The 19,706-nt window shown below is 36.7% G+C and overlaps 2 protein-coding genes across 3 annotated transcripts in view; both read right to left on the reverse strand.

The window, feature by feature from the left end:
- Positions 1-16,158, reverse strand: part of l(1)G0004 (lethal (1) G0004) — a 28,539-nt gene extending 12,381 nt beyond the window's left edge. Inside the window, exons 1-5 of one of the 2 annotated variants that reach the window (XM_067083796.1) lie at positions 16,012-16,158; positions 8,231-8,303; positions 6,953-7,050; positions 5,785-5,890; positions 148-292 (exon numbers count right to left, since the gene is read on the reverse strand). In XM_067083796.1, the coding sequence (XP_066939897.1) occupies positions 148-292; positions 5,785-5,890; positions 6,953-7,050; positions 8,231-8,299 (418 nt within the window). In that variant the 5' untranslated portion in view covers positions 8,300-8,303; positions 16,012-16,158. Of the gene's footprint in view, positions 1-147; positions 293-5,784; positions 5,891-6,952; positions 7,051-8,230; positions 8,304-9,799; positions 9,922-16,011 lie in introns of those variants that run through there. The other variant, XM_067083798.1, reaches the window with a different exon arrangement.
- Positions 16,159-19,285: 3,127 nt separating this feature from the next.
- Positions 19,286-19,706, reverse strand: part of LOC136826583 (alpha-2-macroglobulin-like) — a 32,243-nt gene continuing 31,822 nt past the window's right edge. Inside the window, exon 27 of the mRNA XM_067083799.1 lies at positions 19,286-19,670. Coding sequence (XP_066939900.1) covers positions 19,626-19,670 — 45 coding nt within the window. The 3' untranslated portion in view covers positions 19,286-19,625. The remainder of the gene's footprint in view (positions 19,671-19,706) is intronic.

The following is a 19,706-nucleotide window of genomic DNA, read 5'->3' on the forward strand; positions in this document are numbered from 1 at the left end:
TTTATAACATTGGTTGATGACTGCCTTTAAGGTTGCATAAATTGGTTTAAGTCAATTTTTATTTTTCCCTATTATTTTTAACAAAAACCCACCAGAAAACAAAGACATAACAGGGGATATTACTGAACAACTAAACACTGAACTTACCATCCTTAACATCAAAACTTTCAAGGTATAGATCATCAAGACGGACTAAAGCCAAGGCATCATCGACATCAAATCCATAAACAAATGCTTGTATAAAATCAGCTGCCTTCTGTATACTGTTAGGATCTTCTGTTTCTGGACCAGTCTGACAAAAAATGAATAGCAATTTGAAGAAACTGACCTACAATGATGACTTATAATATAGGTCAATTTAAAACCTATACACAGTAATTTTGCATTATTTCTCTAAATATACAACCTTCTCAATACTTTTTAGTAAAGCATACTGGAACCTCCAAATTACAGACCCCATAATTATAAATTTCAGTGAGTAACACACTGGCCTACACTACAGGGTACAGTATACTTGTAAACATATTAATCAATTTTAGAAACTTACAAAAGAATATTTTATGAGAGTATGACAGACACAGTACAACAGCCACACTGTTTGACCATTGGTGGTTGTGTCAATGTTTTCAGTTCTGTGACTGATCCCCACACTCATCTTTTCATGATTATATTAATTTTATCAGTGTTGTGTTACAAAACCAGTAAAATGCCTTGTCAGCCTGCCTTCCAAGTTCTGACTATATGTTGTTGGGCCATTGACAGCAATTCTTATAGTGTCTCTCTGATGAAGGTAAGCAAGATTTGAATATTCAATACTATATTTATCATAAATCTTTATGTAGTGTGTGATCTACTTACAGGCTAAGTTTCTTTATTGCTTAGCTTCTGATAAGTTTTCAAGTGAACAGTTATGGTTAGGGCAGAAATATGATATTTTAATGATAAAATAAAGTTTGTTCATACTTACCTGGCAGATATATATATAGCTGTATTCTCCGAAGTCCGACAGAATTTCAAAATTCGCGGCACACACAGTGGCCGGGCAGGTGGTTAGTACCCATTCCCGCCGCTGGGAGGCGGGTATCAGGAACCATTCCCATTTTCTATTCAGATTTTCTAACGCCACTGACTCCTGAGGGGAGGAGGGAGGGCAATATGAATATATATATCTGCCAGGTAAGTATGAACAAACTTTATTTTATCATTAAAATATCATTTTGTTCATGAGACTTACCTGTCAGATATATATATAGCTGAATACCACCTTTGGAGGGGGTAGAGACAGCCAAGAATTAGGAAAAAACCAATTATTGGTAAAATTATTTTGGTTCCTTATCTGATAGCGTAGCTGACTGAGTGGTTACTGTCACTCTAGTCTGCTTCTGCTTTACTAGAGACCCCAGCGAGGTAGTGACCTATATAGCTGGCAACTTCTAGATGATCTGTCAACGGGGCGTGACCACAATGTGACTAGATCATAGACCATACAAAGAGGACAAAAAGAGCATTACTAACCACCTAACCAACACCTAAAGCGTTAGTTTGCAAAGGATTGGGAAGACTGCCTCCAGTAGTCGACCCAACAACCATAAAAACAATTAAAGGGATAGGATCAGAGTTACCCCTGTCCCCAAGGTTGCTGAAGCAGCAATGTATGGTCCCAGCGAAAAGCAATTTTCGTATGCTACCTAAACATCTTGCCAAGAGTGTGAGGCAAACACCGAATTGACTTCGCCAAAATGTGGCACTGAGAATGTCACTGAGTACCATATTTTTCTTGAACGCCATGGAGGTAGCAACTGCCCTCACCTCGTGAGCATTAACTCTCAACAACTTGAAGTTGGAGTCGTCACAACTAGAGTGTGCGTCCTTAATGACGTCCCTAATGAAGAATGCCAGTGCATTCTTCGACATAGGTTTAACTGGTTGCCTCACAGAACACCATAAATTATCCGAGGGACCACGAGTGTCCTGTTCTTTTAAGGTAGTACTTGAGAGCTCTAACTGGACATAGAACTCCCTCAGGTTCCTGTCCAATAAGGTCTGCTAAACCTTTAATTTTAAAGTGTCTAGGCCAAGGGTTAGAAGACCTATCATTCTTAGCCAAGAACTTAGGGCTTAAAGAATAGACAGCATTGTGTTCCTTGAAGCCCACATGATGGCCTGAACTTCGCTCACTCTCTTCGCCGTCGCCAGAGCCGTGAGGAATGCCGTTTGAGTAACATCCTTAAGAGATGCAGAGTGGAGAGGCTCAAAAGGACTAAACATCAAAAACTTGAGCACTACGTCCAAGTTCCAAGCAGGGGGAATTAGCTGAGGAACCTTGGACGTCTTGAAAGAGCTCGTAAGATCGTGGAGGTCCTTATTGTCAGACAAATCTAATCCTCTGTGTCTGAAAACAATGAAAGCATGCTCCGATAACACTTGATAGTCGGAACTGCTATACCTGAGTTTTTCTCTTAAGTAAAGGAGAAAATCTGCAACCTGGCTCACAGTGATAGAGGAAGAGGAAAAGCCCTTCTTTCTACACCAACCTTTGAAGGTTGCTCACTTCGCTAGATATATCCTTTTAGATGAAGAACTTCTGGCTCTAGCGATGGCCCGTGCCACCTGGCCAGAAAAACCCTTCGCTCTGACCAAGTTTCGATAGTCTGAAAGCAGTCAGGTTCAGAGCGGGAGATTTGAAGATATCTCGAGAAGTGGGTTTGTATGAGCAGGTCTGCTCTCATAGGAAGGGTCCTCGGAACGTCTACCAACCAGAAGAGAAACTCCGAGAACCAGTGGTTCGAAGGCCAAAACGTGGGGATGAGAGTCATCCTGCGTCCCTTGTGAGGCCGCGAACTTGCGTATGACTTCTCCCAGAATTTAGAACGGGGAAAAGGCGTAAACATCTATTCCCGTCCAATCCCAGAGAAGAGCATCTATCGCAACTGCCCCCGGTCGAGTACAGATGAGCTTTATAGAGGAGCCTCGCTGTTCTTGAGGTCGTGAAAAGATCCACAAGATGGCGACCCCAAAATTTCCAAAAATCTTGGCAAACCTCCTGATGAAGGGTCCATTCCTTCGGCAGGAGTTGATGGCGCCAACAGAGCAGGTCTGCTCGAACATTTTCGAACCCTGCAACAAAACTTGTGAGAATCGAAATGTTGCGAGCATAGGCTCAAAGAATAATCTCTCTTGCAAGGCTGAACAGGGAACAAGTAGTATTGTCCGAGTTTGCTAGAACTACACGATTGCAAACTTGGACCTTGAAGAATTGGAGAGCTAAAAGATAGCTGCCAAATCTTTGAAGTTGATGTGCCAGGACACCTGTTCCTCTCTCCAGGTTCCTAACACTTCCTCTCCCTCTAGTGTTGCCCCCCAACCTGTTGACGACCCGTCGGAAAAACAACACTAGGTCGGGGTTCAGAAGCTTGAGGGAGATCCTTTCTGCAATTTCGTTGGATCGAGCCACCACTACAGATCTCTTTTATAGAAGGAAGAATTCTCAATTCCTCTTTCAAGTCTTCCTTGTTTTGCCAGTTCTCCAACAGAAAGAACTGAAGAGGCCTGAGATGCAGACTCCCCATTGAAACAAACTTCTCCAGCGAGGAAATGGTCCCCAGCAGACTCATTCATTCCCTCACCGAGCATGTTTCCTTTTCCAAGAAGGCCGAGACTTTTTCGTACATAGAAGTTGCCGTTCTTGCGACGGAGACGCTATAAAAGCCGCTGAATACATCTGAATTCCCAGACACAATGGACAGTGAGGGGATCAGCTGCGACTTTTCCACAGACCAGAAGTCCCAGGGACTTCACGAGTTGCAGAGTCAACTGAAGGTCCTCCAGATACCTTCGCTTCGACGATGCTCGAATCAACCAGTCGTCCAAGTAGAGTGAGATCCTGACGTGCGACAGGTGCAAATGCATCGCAAGGGGGGTCGAGTAGCGTCATCATCCGAAAAACACTTTATTCTCTTCTGCAGAGGAATATCCACGCAACTTCGGGAAGAGCACAAACGTCCAGAGGAAGAGCCCGTGAACGCCCTCTCCTCTAAGCTTCTCTTAAGAGGGCAGAGTCCCTGAGAGCTCCAACCCGAGGCGGGAGGACGTGTCGGAGGACGAAGAAGCAATCCTTCAGGATGCGTGCCTGTGCACGATCCCTGGCAGCCTGGGTAGCATCATCAGGGCCTGATGATGGGGCGCCAGATCGGTGGGAAGCCCCCTTGAACCCTCATTCCTTCGACATGCCCCCTCCCTGGTCCTGGGAGTTCGACAGAGGTCCAGGCCTAGAGGCATTATAGGGCCGATCTGACGCCCCCTCCACAACAAGGGGCACTAGCAAACACTATGCGTTTGAATTGCAAGACTTTAGTTTCCACGCATTGACTCCAAAACGAGAGCCAGGGAATTACCTTTTGCAGCAACAAACTACAGGGTTAGTACTGTTACTACAGGGTTACTAGTGGAGAAAACCTGACTGTCCATCAAAGGATGCACTCTAGGAGGAAGATCTCCTCAGCCTATCACGCTCCAATTTAAGCATATAGGCTTCATATTTCTTCCACTCACCCTCAGACAATCCCACATTCATTACCGATTATCATAGAGCATTGAACACCCTTACATATCATACATAAAGTGTGAGGAACTAATGAAGTCTCTCGATAGCCTCACCTTACATTCACCAAGCTACAGACTCAATAGCTAGAGGTAAGACATCTTAATTATAAGAAAAGTCAAAAGCAAAATCAAAACGGTCCACAAAGAGTGTATGCCAAGTCACAGATCCAGTTGAATACCAAAAACAACCAAAATACTTAAGTGACAACAAATTTCAAAATCCAAATGGCGGAGGAACTGACAACAGGTGTTGACAGTCCGGCGACAGAGAAAATCTGAATAGAAAATGGGAATGGTTCCTGATACCGCCTCCCAGCGGCAGGAATGGGTACTAACCACCTGCCCGGCCACTGCGTGTGCCGTCCATGAATTTTGAAATTCTGTCGGACTTCGGAGAATACAGCTATATATATATCTGACAGGTAAGTCTCATGAACAAAACTTAAAGTATTATCTTTTAGGTTACAGGTCTAAACAATTGTTGGAAACTGGAAAATGTCTTTGGGCAAATATAGATGCCATGTTCTACTGAGCCACTGCTTTGAAAGCTCACAATAGGTTAGGCTAGTAAGCAATCAGCATTTTACAGACAGTTGGCTTTCATGTACAAGGGTAGACTCCCAAAGTTTCTATTAAACCTAAGCTATGCAGTACCTTAATTTTACGTAAAGTACTGTATAACAAAAATCATGTTACAAGGAAATAAAATTATTTGTCACACAAACCCATTAATCATATATTTCTCTATATTTTGTCACTGAGGAAATCTCAGCCCCACTTGGCTCAGATCAGTCAAAATCCAAACAACGTGGCACACACTTACATTACTTATACTGCTGATGAAGTTACTTGTGTGTGAATAAAGTTTCAGTTAGCTAGCCTATTGTGAGGAAAGTCTTGCATGAGGCATTTTGCTTGCTAAATGTCATATCTTTTGGATGTTTGTGTAGAGCATTAATATATATAATTTTTTAGGATTCTTTATGTTTTTTAAATTTAGTCAACATTTGCATAGGCTAGCCAGAGTTAGGTTAGGATTTGGAGGTGGCTTGGCCTTGGCTATTTACTGTTCCTATATCTGTTTTGAACATAACCAGACCTCCCTGGGACCTATTAATGTGGTTAAACAAGGGGGTTACTGTATTGTAAACCTTAATGATCCAGCTACTTGACAATACTTACTCTGATTTCAACATTTCTTGTCTTCAAATTAAACCTTATTTGGAGCTTGAGATATTCTACAATTGGTGAGTAGAGCTTTTCCCAGTTATCTTTAAGTGGGGTATACCTGAAAAAGAGAAAATTGTTAACATTCATACATTTTTAAAAACATTTTTTTTTATTGTAACGAAAGTACTTGTTATTTTAAACCCTGTAATGTAAATGATCAAATCTCAGCCCACAATAAGGCACTCAAAAAAAAAAAAGGGAATAAAGAAATTAATTTTTCTACCAAGGCTCAGCTTGTTTTCGGCATACAAGAGCAAACATTTCTCTATCACTTCAATGTTAAGGCAAAAAAGGATCTAACTGTAAAATCATCAAAATTCTTCTGCTAATTACAAAACCTTAATCTATGATAATATGCAACTCGTATGGTATCTTCCCAAGGTATTTTTCTATAATTCTCAAAACCAAATTCTTTCTTCACAAAGGTAGTGTCATATTTTACCAACAGCTACACACCTTGGCCAAAATATTATTTGACTCCAGTCTAAAACAATTTCACTTTTTGCATGAACATACACTACTACAATCATAATCATAAGTTCAACTATTTTGCTATACATTGACAGTACTCAGTTACCAATATTTCCCTGTATCATTAAAGGATCTCTATCAGTCTCTTGCTGGAAAAGGAAGTTAACTTACTTTTATTAGTGATTTAAATGATCCTATATTCAATAAATTTAAGTAACTTGCTATCATACATAAAAATTATTGTACTATGAAAGGTATATAACCAAGTTGTGAGTGAATACTTTAAAGAAGCACAGAGTAGGACATGTAACCTATAGTGTGTTTGGTTTGTTCTCTACTTAATATAAGAAAATACTTCAAAAGCATGTGAATAAACAAACAATTAGAGAGAATAAATATAAAGAAAAATAAGAATAATTAAATACTGTACTAAAGCTCAAATCTACAAGCTGTACAGCCAAGCATGAACAGATGATTCTATGGTTATTTACATATAATTTCCCCCATCTAACAAATTATTTTTCCAATTATCTTGTCCAACTTGATGGGTAGCAATACCAAGTTCTTCTAAAAAATCATTTATCTTTTGACTGAAATTCATAAACCATACATAATGTTCATGAAAACAAAGCAATATTGCATGAATTACCTGTTGTTTGGGACATAAATCTTCCGCATCTCTTTTGTGACAGTCTGTTCCTTGCTGGCAGGAGGGAAGTTGGGCCTCTTGACATCTTTCTCTTCAACCTGTATTCAGAGAAGCCATATATTGTACTGTATATAAAAGCTGAAGGTAAATGATGCTAATGATGACGATACAATAGAAACAAAACTTTAATAAATCTTCCCTATTCCCAAGCACTGAAAAACTATGGTAATACTAAGCAAAAAACCTACTATAATTTTGAGCTTAGTAATGTATATAATAAACTGTTGCAATAGAAATTTGCTGTCATTCATTACACCTTAGCAAAAATTCATAATTACATGTGTTTCTTCATCAATAAAATCACAACTTTACAATCTTGATCAGTAGTAGGTCACAAACAATACAGTGAATAAGACATATTATTACAATGTAGATGCTACTGTATATGAAAACAGTCTTCTTTCCTATTAATAATACTGTACAGTAATCCTTTGTACTGCACTGCTTCTCTTTTTTCAAACCTGAATACAACATAACGCTTAATAATGAGTCATGATTTTTAATAAAAGGGATAATTTCATATTTATTAAAGAAATGGCCATGTACCATATTATAAAAAGTATCAATACAAATATACACTAATGAAAACATTTATGGAAATTACACAAAATCTCATAGCAAACAGAGACAGTTGTGCATAAGATTTAGCTGAAATGGAGCTTCGACCAATACAGAATCCAACATTATACATAAACTGTAATTTCTAAAACTAGCCTATAAAGTAATGGATAAAAAGAAAATAAAAGCAAAAAGTGTCATTGCCATGGTCATCTGTTTGAATCCTATGAACCATTCTCCAATCTGTACAGTGACCCCTGAATGCTAAAACATCATCTCCACAAAAATGTTAACATCAGCTTTTCGTTTTAACTGCTAAGGTGTGGCATGAATTCTTCCTCTCCCTTTTCTCCTGTGCTTTTTTCCCCCTGAATTCCTATTTGATCTAGGTCTTCATTTACCCACTTTTTTCAATGACTACCTAAGCCTTCCTGATGGTCTCCATCGTACTATTTCTATATCTACTACTTCTGACTACCTGTTCCTTATCCCTTCTCATCACATGTCCAGACCAACTCATTCTTTGGTACCTCAGTATTTTTTACAGCCTCTGCACAATTTCCTGGAATACTTGTATAAGAAAGAATATTAAATTACAAACAATGGGCAATGTAAAGGTAGAAAACTTACAGTCTGGTCAAGAACAAATAAACAACTCACCTCCATTGAAGTTACTTCTTCAGCTTTTCTTTTCACAGCTGGATTACTTGAATTTTTTGCCACCTCCATTTTCCTGTTAAACAGAAACAAATAATTAGGGTATACTAACTACGGTTAGGGAACTGAAATATTTACCATCCTGCCATGTTACTGGAAAGTTACACCATTGCTAAAACAATGGCAATCAAAACTTAGTTTTGTCATCTATACATAATAAAAAATGAAGTTCCTTGACATTTTCCTATAGGGATAAGAACCTATTTCCCTGTTATTTACCTATACGCATTAATTACAGCTAAAACCAATCGTCTCTTATAACCACTTACAGTAACATAATTTACTAGTAAATGAATAATAAAATAACTTAATTTCCATAGGCATACAAAAAAATCAAAAAAATTCAAACAATTCGTAACCAACTCATTTATGAGTTTCTGGTGATATTCATTCACTTGCTGCATATTGAGCACTTAATCTAATATGATGGTGGAGTTTAAGTTAAAGTAAACAACTAAACTTCTTTGTTACTCCAGTTTAAGCTATCATAATGGGTTTCCGTTGAAACAATGAGGCTGGAATAATTACACACAACAAAAGAAAATTCATAATATTTAAGATGCAAATCAAAGAAAATTATACAGAAGTCTAAGGAGAACAGTATGTGCGAATATTCAGTCATAATGGAGAACTGATATATAATACTAACTGGGAAAAAATATTGGAAAGGAATGCCAGTTTTAACTATATTGCACAGGATAGCTGTATTTAAAGAAATCAACATCCCTTCAAAATATATGAAGAAAACTGACTCATCATGCTTTTTCACTTAATTCACATTAACACGTTAACTGCCATATGTACCATTGGTGGTGCATTGTAAACAAGATTTTTATGATTTTTAACTTTCATTTTATACATATATATAAAAGGGTTAGAAATACCATAAAATGCAGCAAATCAAAGTTTAATCATTGAATTTCATAAAAGTAAAAAAATAAAAGCAACCTTCCTGATATATAAAGGAAAAATGTTTGTCATATTCATGATAATGTGACCATGTTAAAAGTAAGCAAAAAAGTACAGTATTTCAAAAATGTTTTGAATATAAACTTTTCAAGGGCTGAAAATCATGAGTATATCAATACAGTATGACACATTTTATATACATCCTAGTAACATTAGAACTCATCTGAAGAGTGTATAGGCACTGACTACTGCTGTTCCAAGAAGTTCGAAAGCCCCTTTTTTGTACCGCTTCCTAACTTTTCGTACATACAAAGTTTCTGGGAGAGAACAACAGCATCTTGCCATACAGTATTTACATTTGATTCAGGTGATTCTTGTTTGAGCCACTGACGACAAAATACCATCATCCTCTGATTCACTATAGCTACATCTACACCTCTCTATCTCTCGTGAACTGTACATTTTTGGTCAGTCCTTCCTCTGCCTCCACACTCAACAGTTGGTCCTTATTCATATTTTTAACTGTGGTTGTTTTAATGTAACTTATATTGTGTATTTTAATATTTGTCACTTAATTTTATTGTACTAATTAGGTATTCTTACTTTTAGCTTGAAAATGATGCCTGCTGGTGTGCTTCGAAACATTGCAACTGAGTAAATATGACTTTCTTGACCTGTTTGTGTCCTTACCCTGCCTTCATAGTACTGCTGGGTTTCGAGAAACCTCCGCCTGTTATATATATATATATATAGAAAGCCTGCATTACGTATGGATGAAGGAAATTCTACTCAGTAAGAAAGTGTCTACGTAAATCAGTATTTAAAAACTACAAAATTTTCATGGTCATGCAGAATCACCATCAGATGATGATTACAACTTTGATGAAAATTCAGTTTCCTTCCAAAGTGAACCTGACTTTATTTAGAAGATGAAGAAATTAGTAGCTATAGCGAATCAGAGGATGATGGTATTTTGCCATCAGTGGCTCAAACCACAATCACCTGAATCAAATGTAAATACTGTATGGCAAGATGCTGTTGTTCTCCCCCAGAAACTTTGTATGTACGAAAAGTTAGGAAGCGGTACAAGAAAGGGGCTTTTGAACTTCTTGGAACAGCAGTAGTCAGTGCCAATATACTATTCAACAAATTTCACCCACACCAATCAATTTCAATTTAAAAATTTTGTGAATTTGGAGTGCTCTCACTTTTGACAGGTAAAGAAACTGAAGATATAAACACTGGAAAGTTTTCACCCATTGGGGGAAAAAAGGATCAGTTCATGTTTTGATTGAGTTGGAAGGGTAATGTCACATCTTTCCACTGTAGCAATTCAACTAAGAAAGAACGCCTGAGTATGGGTTGAAGTGTTGGTCCATGAACCATACTGATCAGAATTGATTTTAATTAGCTGGATTTGAAATAAACAGGAGGCCTAGGAGATGACCTAGGTTAACTGCAACTAGGATTGGACAGGTTCAAGATTCCTGTGACTTGGTAATAACATTATTTAGGTGCCACACGCAGTCATGACACAGTTCACAAAAATTGGGGACACATAAAAATTCACATTCCATGGAAAAAAAACCAAACTCCAAAATAAACACTTTCAACCTATGGGGGAAAATATTTACAGGGGGGAGAGGGTTAAACTTTAGGAGCAGTCATTAAAGGTGGATTTTTAAATTTTAGGTTCAAATACAGGAATTGTTTTATAGACAGTGTCCCACTGTTCTGCATGGATTAAAATTCCCCACCTCCAAGCAGCCTAATCGGGCAAGTGGTGTAACACACTACGGAGCAGTACTGCATGACATCATTTATATCAACTGGGGACTTTGAAAAAGCTACTTTCTGCAGAATAAGTTGGCACTCACCAAACACATAGAGATTGACTAGGTAAGTGGGTTTTTGGATGATTTAGGATAACTTTTCTTTTAAGGTACGTTTCACTAAGAGGTGAACTAATGGAAATAAGACCCCAACCTTTCTTTCTGCATGCTACCCTGGAAAATTTATAGATATCCCAACATATATACTTCACAATAGTACATGTATGTAGGTTTTATGGCATGGTGCACCTTCTTAAAGACAGCTTAAAATTATTTGATTCATTTCAGCATAGATACACCTTTTCCAAACCTTCCCTTAACCTAACCTTCCAGGGGGTTAGCCCTTCTCAGACCGCCCAAAGTAAAAGTGAGAATACTGACATAGTGGAATGTTGGTTGTAATATTGAGCTCAAACATGTGGACTGGCCTGGGCTACCCCTTACCAGTAGTGGGTCAAAATCTAGGAATAAATCCTGATGGTAAAAATATGTACATAGTAGAACATAGGGGGTGGGGATTTGTTCAGCCACATGAACGCGCCTGGGCTACCCCTTAATGATAATAGGTCAAAAATTGTCACGTCACCATGTTAACCTATTAAAACATCAAATGAACTGCTTCTCTTATTCCGAATTGCTGAGGTTAAAATTGTCTGGCTCCAACCTCTATTTTTAACCTTCTCTGGCTGACTGGAGTTGATCTTTGGCCAGATATTCACGATCAGGTTTACCTGTCAGTTCACTGAATCTGCCATTAAAACTTGTTTGCAGACAACAGTTTATGGGCAAAGTCAGTCCACTCACCAGAATGGATGAACTGATGGGATTACCTAAAGCTGATCCGACCGAATGATAGGTGATGGCATGTGTGGACGGGTAAGCAACCATTCTGTGACGGTTTGCCGCTGGATTTTGCCTGGGAAGGATCTCACCTGCTCGGACCAGAATATGAATAGGCTAAACTATGTATAGGCCTAATTCATTTCATTGTTAGACCCTGCAGTGCTATTTGTAGACAGATGTGAGTCCAAATCATATAATAAAAATAAAAAAAATATTTCCCCAAGATACAGACAATTTGGTATAGGCCTATGCCAGTGTCCTGCCTTTTTAATCTTAACTTATTCATTAATATTCTATGAAAATAAACATCTTTCTTTCATAAGCAATATTTAGGCCATACTCTTTTACAGCTTTTTGCTCTTTCCTATTATTATGTGATTTACCACAGCAGCTACTCTATATAGCTCCACCCCTCAAAAGCCAGTGGAGTTTTCATCGGGGCCATGTAATGTAGCCACAACGAAGGCAAGGTGAGAACTGAAGACCACGACTTCGAATTGACGGTCTGATTGACAGTTCTACTCTTCTCATGTGAACGCTCATCCGTCGAACGTGTGCAGGTGAACTGACAGGTAAACCTGATTGTGAGTACCTGGCCTTAAAAGCACTAGGCCCAGGTCATATTGTTCTTGGTCAAGGTGAATATAGTTAATCACCTATAAGACTGTGCATGCACAATAGCATTTCAGGATGGCCAGCATACAACTTCTGAGGTTAATTACAGCTTAATTATAGTCGACCAACAAAAAAAAATGCTAATTCTTGATAAGCAACCAAAACATTAAAGGAAAAATCAATTTCCAAAGTAACAGGGTAAACAGTCGGGCATGACACACACCGGTGGCTGAATTTTCACTTTTCACTCGATATTTAATTGGAGAAACAACAAATTGAAGTTTCATTAATAAAATCAGCTATAGGAAACTGCTATATGAACTAAAATAAGCATGCCACGTCTTCGTAAATAAGTGTTGAAGGCAATTTTGAATCTAATATGGTGTCCCCTGAAATGCTGATGCAACCTGAATGGCGATTGGACACTTCCTTCCCAGCACTCATTTATAGGTGTACTGAACACTAATTGCATATATATGTAATGTTTATCGATATTACTCAATATTTTAGTTGTAATCAGCATGATAAAAGAACATTTTGTTGCCTATACTAGTGAAAGTATGAGACATGGAATTCCCGTCATTGAAATGCATTTTTACCTTTAATAAGTGGTTTTACCCTTACTGACATCACAACTGAAGCTCCACAGTGCTTATTTGACTGTGATTATATACATTTTGTTCTTAATTCACTCACAATATCACTTAAAATATGTGAGACTGGATGTTTATAGTACTTTATTCCATCAAAGTAGCGAAACTGTGGAGGGAACAATTTTCCAGCCTTATTGTACATCTGGCTGCCACAAACATCTGAGAGCGGACAACACATTAGTGAATTGTTTACCACAGAAATGTAGTATTTTGTTGTTAGGAATTTTCATTTATTTAAGTCCATATTACTATGTATACTTCTGAGACATGCAATGTGTACACTCGGCAAGAAAAGTGAGGATACAGTTTTCATTAGATTTCGTTCATCGAATTTCACTTTTTTTCTTACAGAAAACACATAATCTCAGTAAATTTACTCAAGAATATGAAAATACAATGCAAATTATATCATATATGTTAAATCTGCAAAACAAAAACGTTCAGATACTTAAAAACACCATGCATGTCCGAAGTAATCAGAATTTCTCAGATGACTTCATTCATAGAGATCTAAAAGATAGTATGTGGATATCTCGGTGTAGTAATGTTTATCAGAACGGCAATATTTACTCATTTTCCGTTATGAACAGGCTTATTATTGCATCATCATACGAGGTAATGATAATTTCTTTAATTTTTACACATTCATGTTTGTATTTCACGGTGTTAAAAGTCAGCTGGAATTAATGGCAGTAAATGTTGTGACACCTAGGGTAGGTTGACCAAATCTATTTAAATCCGCAAGAGCGTTCTCTATGATGTGAAGGGCAGCACAGGAGCTTCGGGGGGAAAACGCAAGTACCTGGATGTTTCTTGACGTTGCCATAGCTTCTCTCTCTCTCTCTCTCTCTCTCTCTCTCTCTCTCTCTCTCTCTCTCTCTCTCTCTCTCTCTCTCTCGCCATTGCTAAAACATACTATACAAATATAATATAGTCCAATCTCTAAAAGAAAAAAAAATAATGAAATGAGTAGCTCTACTGATAGGCCTAGGCTTACACAACAGCAACTCTCTCTCTCTCTCCATTGCTAAAACATACTTTACAAATATAGTATCGCTCAATCTCTAAAAAAAAAAAATAATGAAAATGAGTAGCTCTACAGTACATATAGGCCTAGGCTTACACAACAGCAGACTCTCTCTCTCTCTCTCTCTCTCTCTCTCTCTCTCTCTCTCTCTCTCTCTCTCATCATAAAAATGCATTCGTTCCTTTTCGTTGGACATTGCTCAAATTTAACTCTTGATTTCATTATGGAAGATCGCGCTTCCGATTATGCAAGCATTTCGTTCAATGTGGTGTCATAAATTCATTTGTGTAAAGTTGCTTGGTAAGTTACATTGAAAAATGTTTATTTTGCTCAGAACTGTCGCTGCAAATTACAACTTGAACGAATACTGTAAAACTTACTGCTGCATTTATGTATCAATGATTTCAGAATTGTAGAATATCATTGAAAGTTATAAGAGGTTAAGCAAAAAACAAACACAATAAGACGGAAGCTCCTCCCCTTTCTAAAGTTGCCAGATGTCGCATTATTGAGCAACATATGTCCAAAGATTTAAAAAAAGTGTATTCTCACTTTCCTTGCCAAGTGTACATATGAATGTTACCACTTTGGCAAAAATGTAAGAAAGTTGAGTATGACAATTTATCCAAAATTGGTATGAGACTCAAGATGCCATGATGTTAAATACAGGACTGAATTAAAGGTTTTAAATCCAAAATTATTACTTTAAACACCATTATATTTGACAAGACTTACACTGTGTCTGTGATATATTTATTACACTGTACGTATTATATATCAATAAATAAAAAAAAGATACAAAAATGTGAAAAATAGCTACATCGTAATGTTCATAGCAAAAGCATTGAAGTTTGTCTAAGGAATCTGGTTTGTTCCAAGAATGAATATTTTCAAATGAATTATAATGAATAAGTAATACATTTACTCAATTTATAATCTTATTCTCGTGTTTAGCTACCTAATTATTATTTAAATATTATCTATCACTCTGGCGTCCCGGAAATTCGCTAGAGTTCCCCGTCCAAGCCCCATAGGTGCCAGCGTTTAGCACCGATATCAAGGAAACGGTGCCAGCGTCTATGGATACAAATATTTTGCAGATTTAACACAGGAAATGGGCAGCTTGTTTACAAGTGACTTGGCATCCAAAGGTGTTTTTGAGATGAGCATCACTCATCCACTAAATTTTAAGGTGTTTTAGGTTTTCTGTTGTATTATGATAAAAGATTTTTTGAGCATCATGGCCAGCAAAAGTTAGCACCACAGTATTCTGACAAGTCGTAATTTTATTAATTAAATCTTAAAGAACTCCTGTTTAATTGGAAATATGCCATTATTTCATAATTTCAGAAAAAAAACAGTTACTTTGATAGCCAACATAATTTCAGAGAAAGGTCTTTGATAGGAACGTGTTGTGTAGAGGGGGGCACGAGTCTCGCTGATGCTGATGGGGGTGCATTCAAATGCATTTTCTGGAAGTGTCCAAACAATGGAGGAGTTACGCAGTGTGTCATGGCCTGAGCGTTTACCCTAGGCTACCCCATGCATAATTCTACCTAATTTTTAACAAGGTCAGCATTTCATATCCTGCTTCTTGATAGGACTGCATGATGAAAGGTGATGGTTCTGACCTAACCTAGTACTCTCCAGTGCTCAGGGGTCGTATTACGATGAAATTAGGGCTTAAAAGGAGAACCTGATGATGATTAGGCTAGGCCAGTTGTATAAACACTCGATGTCAGTGATTTTATCGGTAAGACAGATTCCCACTACACTACCGTCCACTACAATTTTATAGCGATAATACTACGTATCACTATATAAGGGCACACAGACAAACATTACTTTGGATTAAGACGTCTTCGATGGTGAAATCAGCTGCACTCGCAGTAATATGTTCTATTCCTCGTGTAGAACACAACACCCACTTTAGGGGACTACGCTCTAGGAAACTAATTCTGTGAAGTATCCAAAACTAAATGGCTAAGTGACTTGAGAAATCAGATATAATATAAAATTGTCAGTTTTTATAAATAATTTCAGTAGTTAAATGTTGTATTTCTTAATTGAAGTATGTCATTCAATTTATTTTCTATATATAAATAATAATAAAAATTAGAAACTACACTAATTATATTGTCATCTAGAAGGCTGCATTGAACTCTGCTTTGTTTACACAGATATAAAATAGTATCTAAACAAAAGTGTTTATATTTAGACAGTATCAACAAAACTTTTGCATCGATAATTATTTTCTCAGCAAGACTTAATACATTTAAATTGATTTTTTGGACATACAGGAAGAAGTTTCAACTGCAATTTTTGTGAAAATGTGAAAGATTGATCTAATTCATTTTTGTTACTTAGCCTGGAACAGAAAAGAAAGAAGTGAAGTGGTTGTATACTGCAATAGCCAAATGACAAAAAATGAAATAGTTGGAAGCTTTTATGTATAGAAAATGATATTGAAAAGGCGCGCGAGCATAGAAGCGCCCACAGCCCGAACCCGATCAAGGCCAACAGATATTCTGTTGGCCTTGAACCTGATGACAGATCACCCTGGTTCGATGGAGAGTAGGAAACTAAAGATAGGGAAAAGATGTGAGTGGACAAATTGAGAAATGGAATAATAAAGAATTGTTACAATAGCTTCATAAGAATGAGGAAAATATGAGAAGCAAAAATGGATATGAATGAATTGTATTGACTTTTTTATGATTTAACTGGTTATATTAAAAAAAAAAAAAAAGCTACCTAGTGGTTTCAGTGACCAAGAATTGGCTGGTAGTTTTCTTGAATTTTTGGTAAAAAAAAAAAAAGAGAGAGCATAGTTGACAATTCTATTCAAACGCCAAATCAAATTAGTACTGAACTATACCCGAGTAAAAATACTGGTATTTCTGAGCAAAAGTCTCCTATATTTGAAAGGGTAGCTATTATTCAACCATTTCTGAAATATGCACTTTATAATCAAAACTCAAGTTTTTTACAGATCTGTTTCGGATCTATCATTCATGTCCAAAATACTAGAATGTGATTTTTTTAACAGTTAATTACTCACTTCATACAAGCTCTGAAAGGGCATTCGAATTGCCATACCATGTTTGTCTTCTTCACGGAAACTTGCAAGGGTTGACTGGTGTTATTCCTTACCTGAAGGCTATAAATGTTATTATTATAACATATAATGAGGATGATAGCCCCAGACTGAAGGGTAAAATTTTCTTTGATTATAATCTTAGAGTTCTTATGTATTTTATATAAAAACAATCTTGATTTGTGATGTCTTATCCTCGGGGTAGAGACCGAGTGTACCGTGAATCTGGCACCTTCCTAAATTCAGAGTTGTTTTATTGGCTAAGGGTCACAATGGGGTCCCAGAAACCAAATGTGATATTCTAAAATAATTTAGTGTTAATTGTTTCTGACGAAATCTTTCCTTGCAACATTATTGTGATATAGTGACTGGTGATGGTCTTTTATGACACACCTGCGTCCTTTTTATTTTTTATTTTCTGAATTTTCACATTATATAGCAATATATATTAGATTCTTGAAAGGAAACAAGGAGTATTATGATATACTTTCTTGATTGAGTCAGTAGGATTTCAGCAAACTTCATAATTTCTGTTGTTTCTTGATCCTTTATTCTCATCATCGTTGACAACCTGTTTCGTTACATTATATACAATATATATATATATATATATATATATTATATATATATATATATATATATATATATATATATATATATATATATATATATATATATATATATATATATATATATATATATTTTACAGCTAAGCGACATTACTTCCTCCATCTCAAAATACCGCTTTCTCTAAAGATAAAACTAGGCCTGGGCAGTGATGATTCTGCAGATATTCTCTTTTCTGTGGTATGCAAATGTGTATGTCCCATAATGAACTGACGTTTAAAATTTTGTATTCGTTGCTCTGATATTTCTTCTGGGTATCTCTCTCCTCAAATACTCATGAATGTAGTAGTTTGTCGTTGTCTGTATATTTATTTACTGCAATTTTGTTCTTGGATGACTTGCTATATCGTCATCCATTGTCACGTATTTAATTAATCACACATACAGTTTCATAATTTGTGTTACCAGTGTGCATAACCTTGTAACTTCAGCAGTTAACCATAAAGCAACACATTCTACCTTTAGTCATTTTCTAAAACCGATGGTTGATCATAAATTTTATTTCTTGCATGAAGGAAAATAATTGTCATTACTTTTCTGGAACATAAAATCACAATTACCATTAAACAACACCTGTAATCTAGACAATTCCCCCAAGTTTAACCAAGTAAGTTAACCGAAAACATTCACAGGATCTTAGAGTGAGTTTCGTAGGTGCTTAAGGATAAAATTTTTTGCTTGGGGTTTCAGACCTTGCAGGTGAATGAACTAGATTTTCATTTTCCTGTGATCGCAAGAAGCGCACGATTACTGTTAAGTGCTAAAACCCTCTGCAGGTTGTTTCATCTCAACCTCAGTAAAACTACAAAGGCCTTTAAGTTCAACCGTCTCTCCCAAAAGAGCACACAGTCTCATAAAATACAATACCCAATACATTACGACGCAACTAAAGAAGATGTCAGTATATTTCTCTCAAGTTTCTTTAGATATCAGTGTATTTCTCTCAAGTAAGATTATATTTCCACCTTAAAAATTCTTAGGATCAGCTGGATAGGCATAGACTTCAGGCACAATTTTCTTAATGTTTCATGAAAATATGACCTCCCTTGCGATGAACACTGGTCCTTCAATATTGTGCAGATCAAAACATACATTTTCATATCATTTACAGTTAGGATAGTTAAACGTGACCACTAAGTCACATAGGAGAATCTCATAAGGCTTGCCCGAAGGATATCTACTTAATTACTTGAGCAAGGTCAAGTTGAAGGAGTTGGGCAGCAAGGATAGAAGGATTGAAAGGAACACAAGTAGAAACCAGTGCAGCTGGGTACCAAAGGGTAACTGAAAAAAATCATTGTACCAGCTACAGCATGCTAAATAAAGCACACTGTAAGCAGTAACACATACAGATGATTTAATGTAATGAGTTTTAAAATAATCTACATGAAAGAGTACACAGTGAATTTTTTATTTATTAAATGTCAAGAGAAAGATGTCTCTTTTGTACAAAGTAACTCACATAGTTCAAAATTTATTACCTACAGATGTTTGGCTGATGTTAACATTCGACAGATCTTAAAAAAGAAATATCTAAATGGATAAACTTGAAATAAGTAGGTATGCACGCATGAGGTAAATGTAAAACTTTCGTTCCAACCCCTTCAATCTAACGTTCTTTTAGTTCCAAAAGAATTTAATAAAATGAGGTCTTCAAAAGTAATTCGTTTGCATTGTGTTTTCTTCTGCGAGGCCAAGTAGAGTCCAGATAAGGGGAAACTGCCAAAACTATTCCTTATACAGCATAAAGACAGTCATCTACAGGAGGCAGCGTGTAGGACTGAAAAAGAAGAAATGTATAAGATAATTAGATTTT

Source organism: Macrobrachium rosenbergii, chromosome 41 (assembly GCF_040412425.1).
Source record: "Macrobrachium rosenbergii isolate ZJJX-2024 chromosome 41, ASM4041242v1, whole genome shotgun sequence".
NCBI lineage: Eukaryota > Metazoa > Arthropoda > Malacostraca > Decapoda > Palaemonidae > Macrobrachium > Macrobrachium rosenbergii.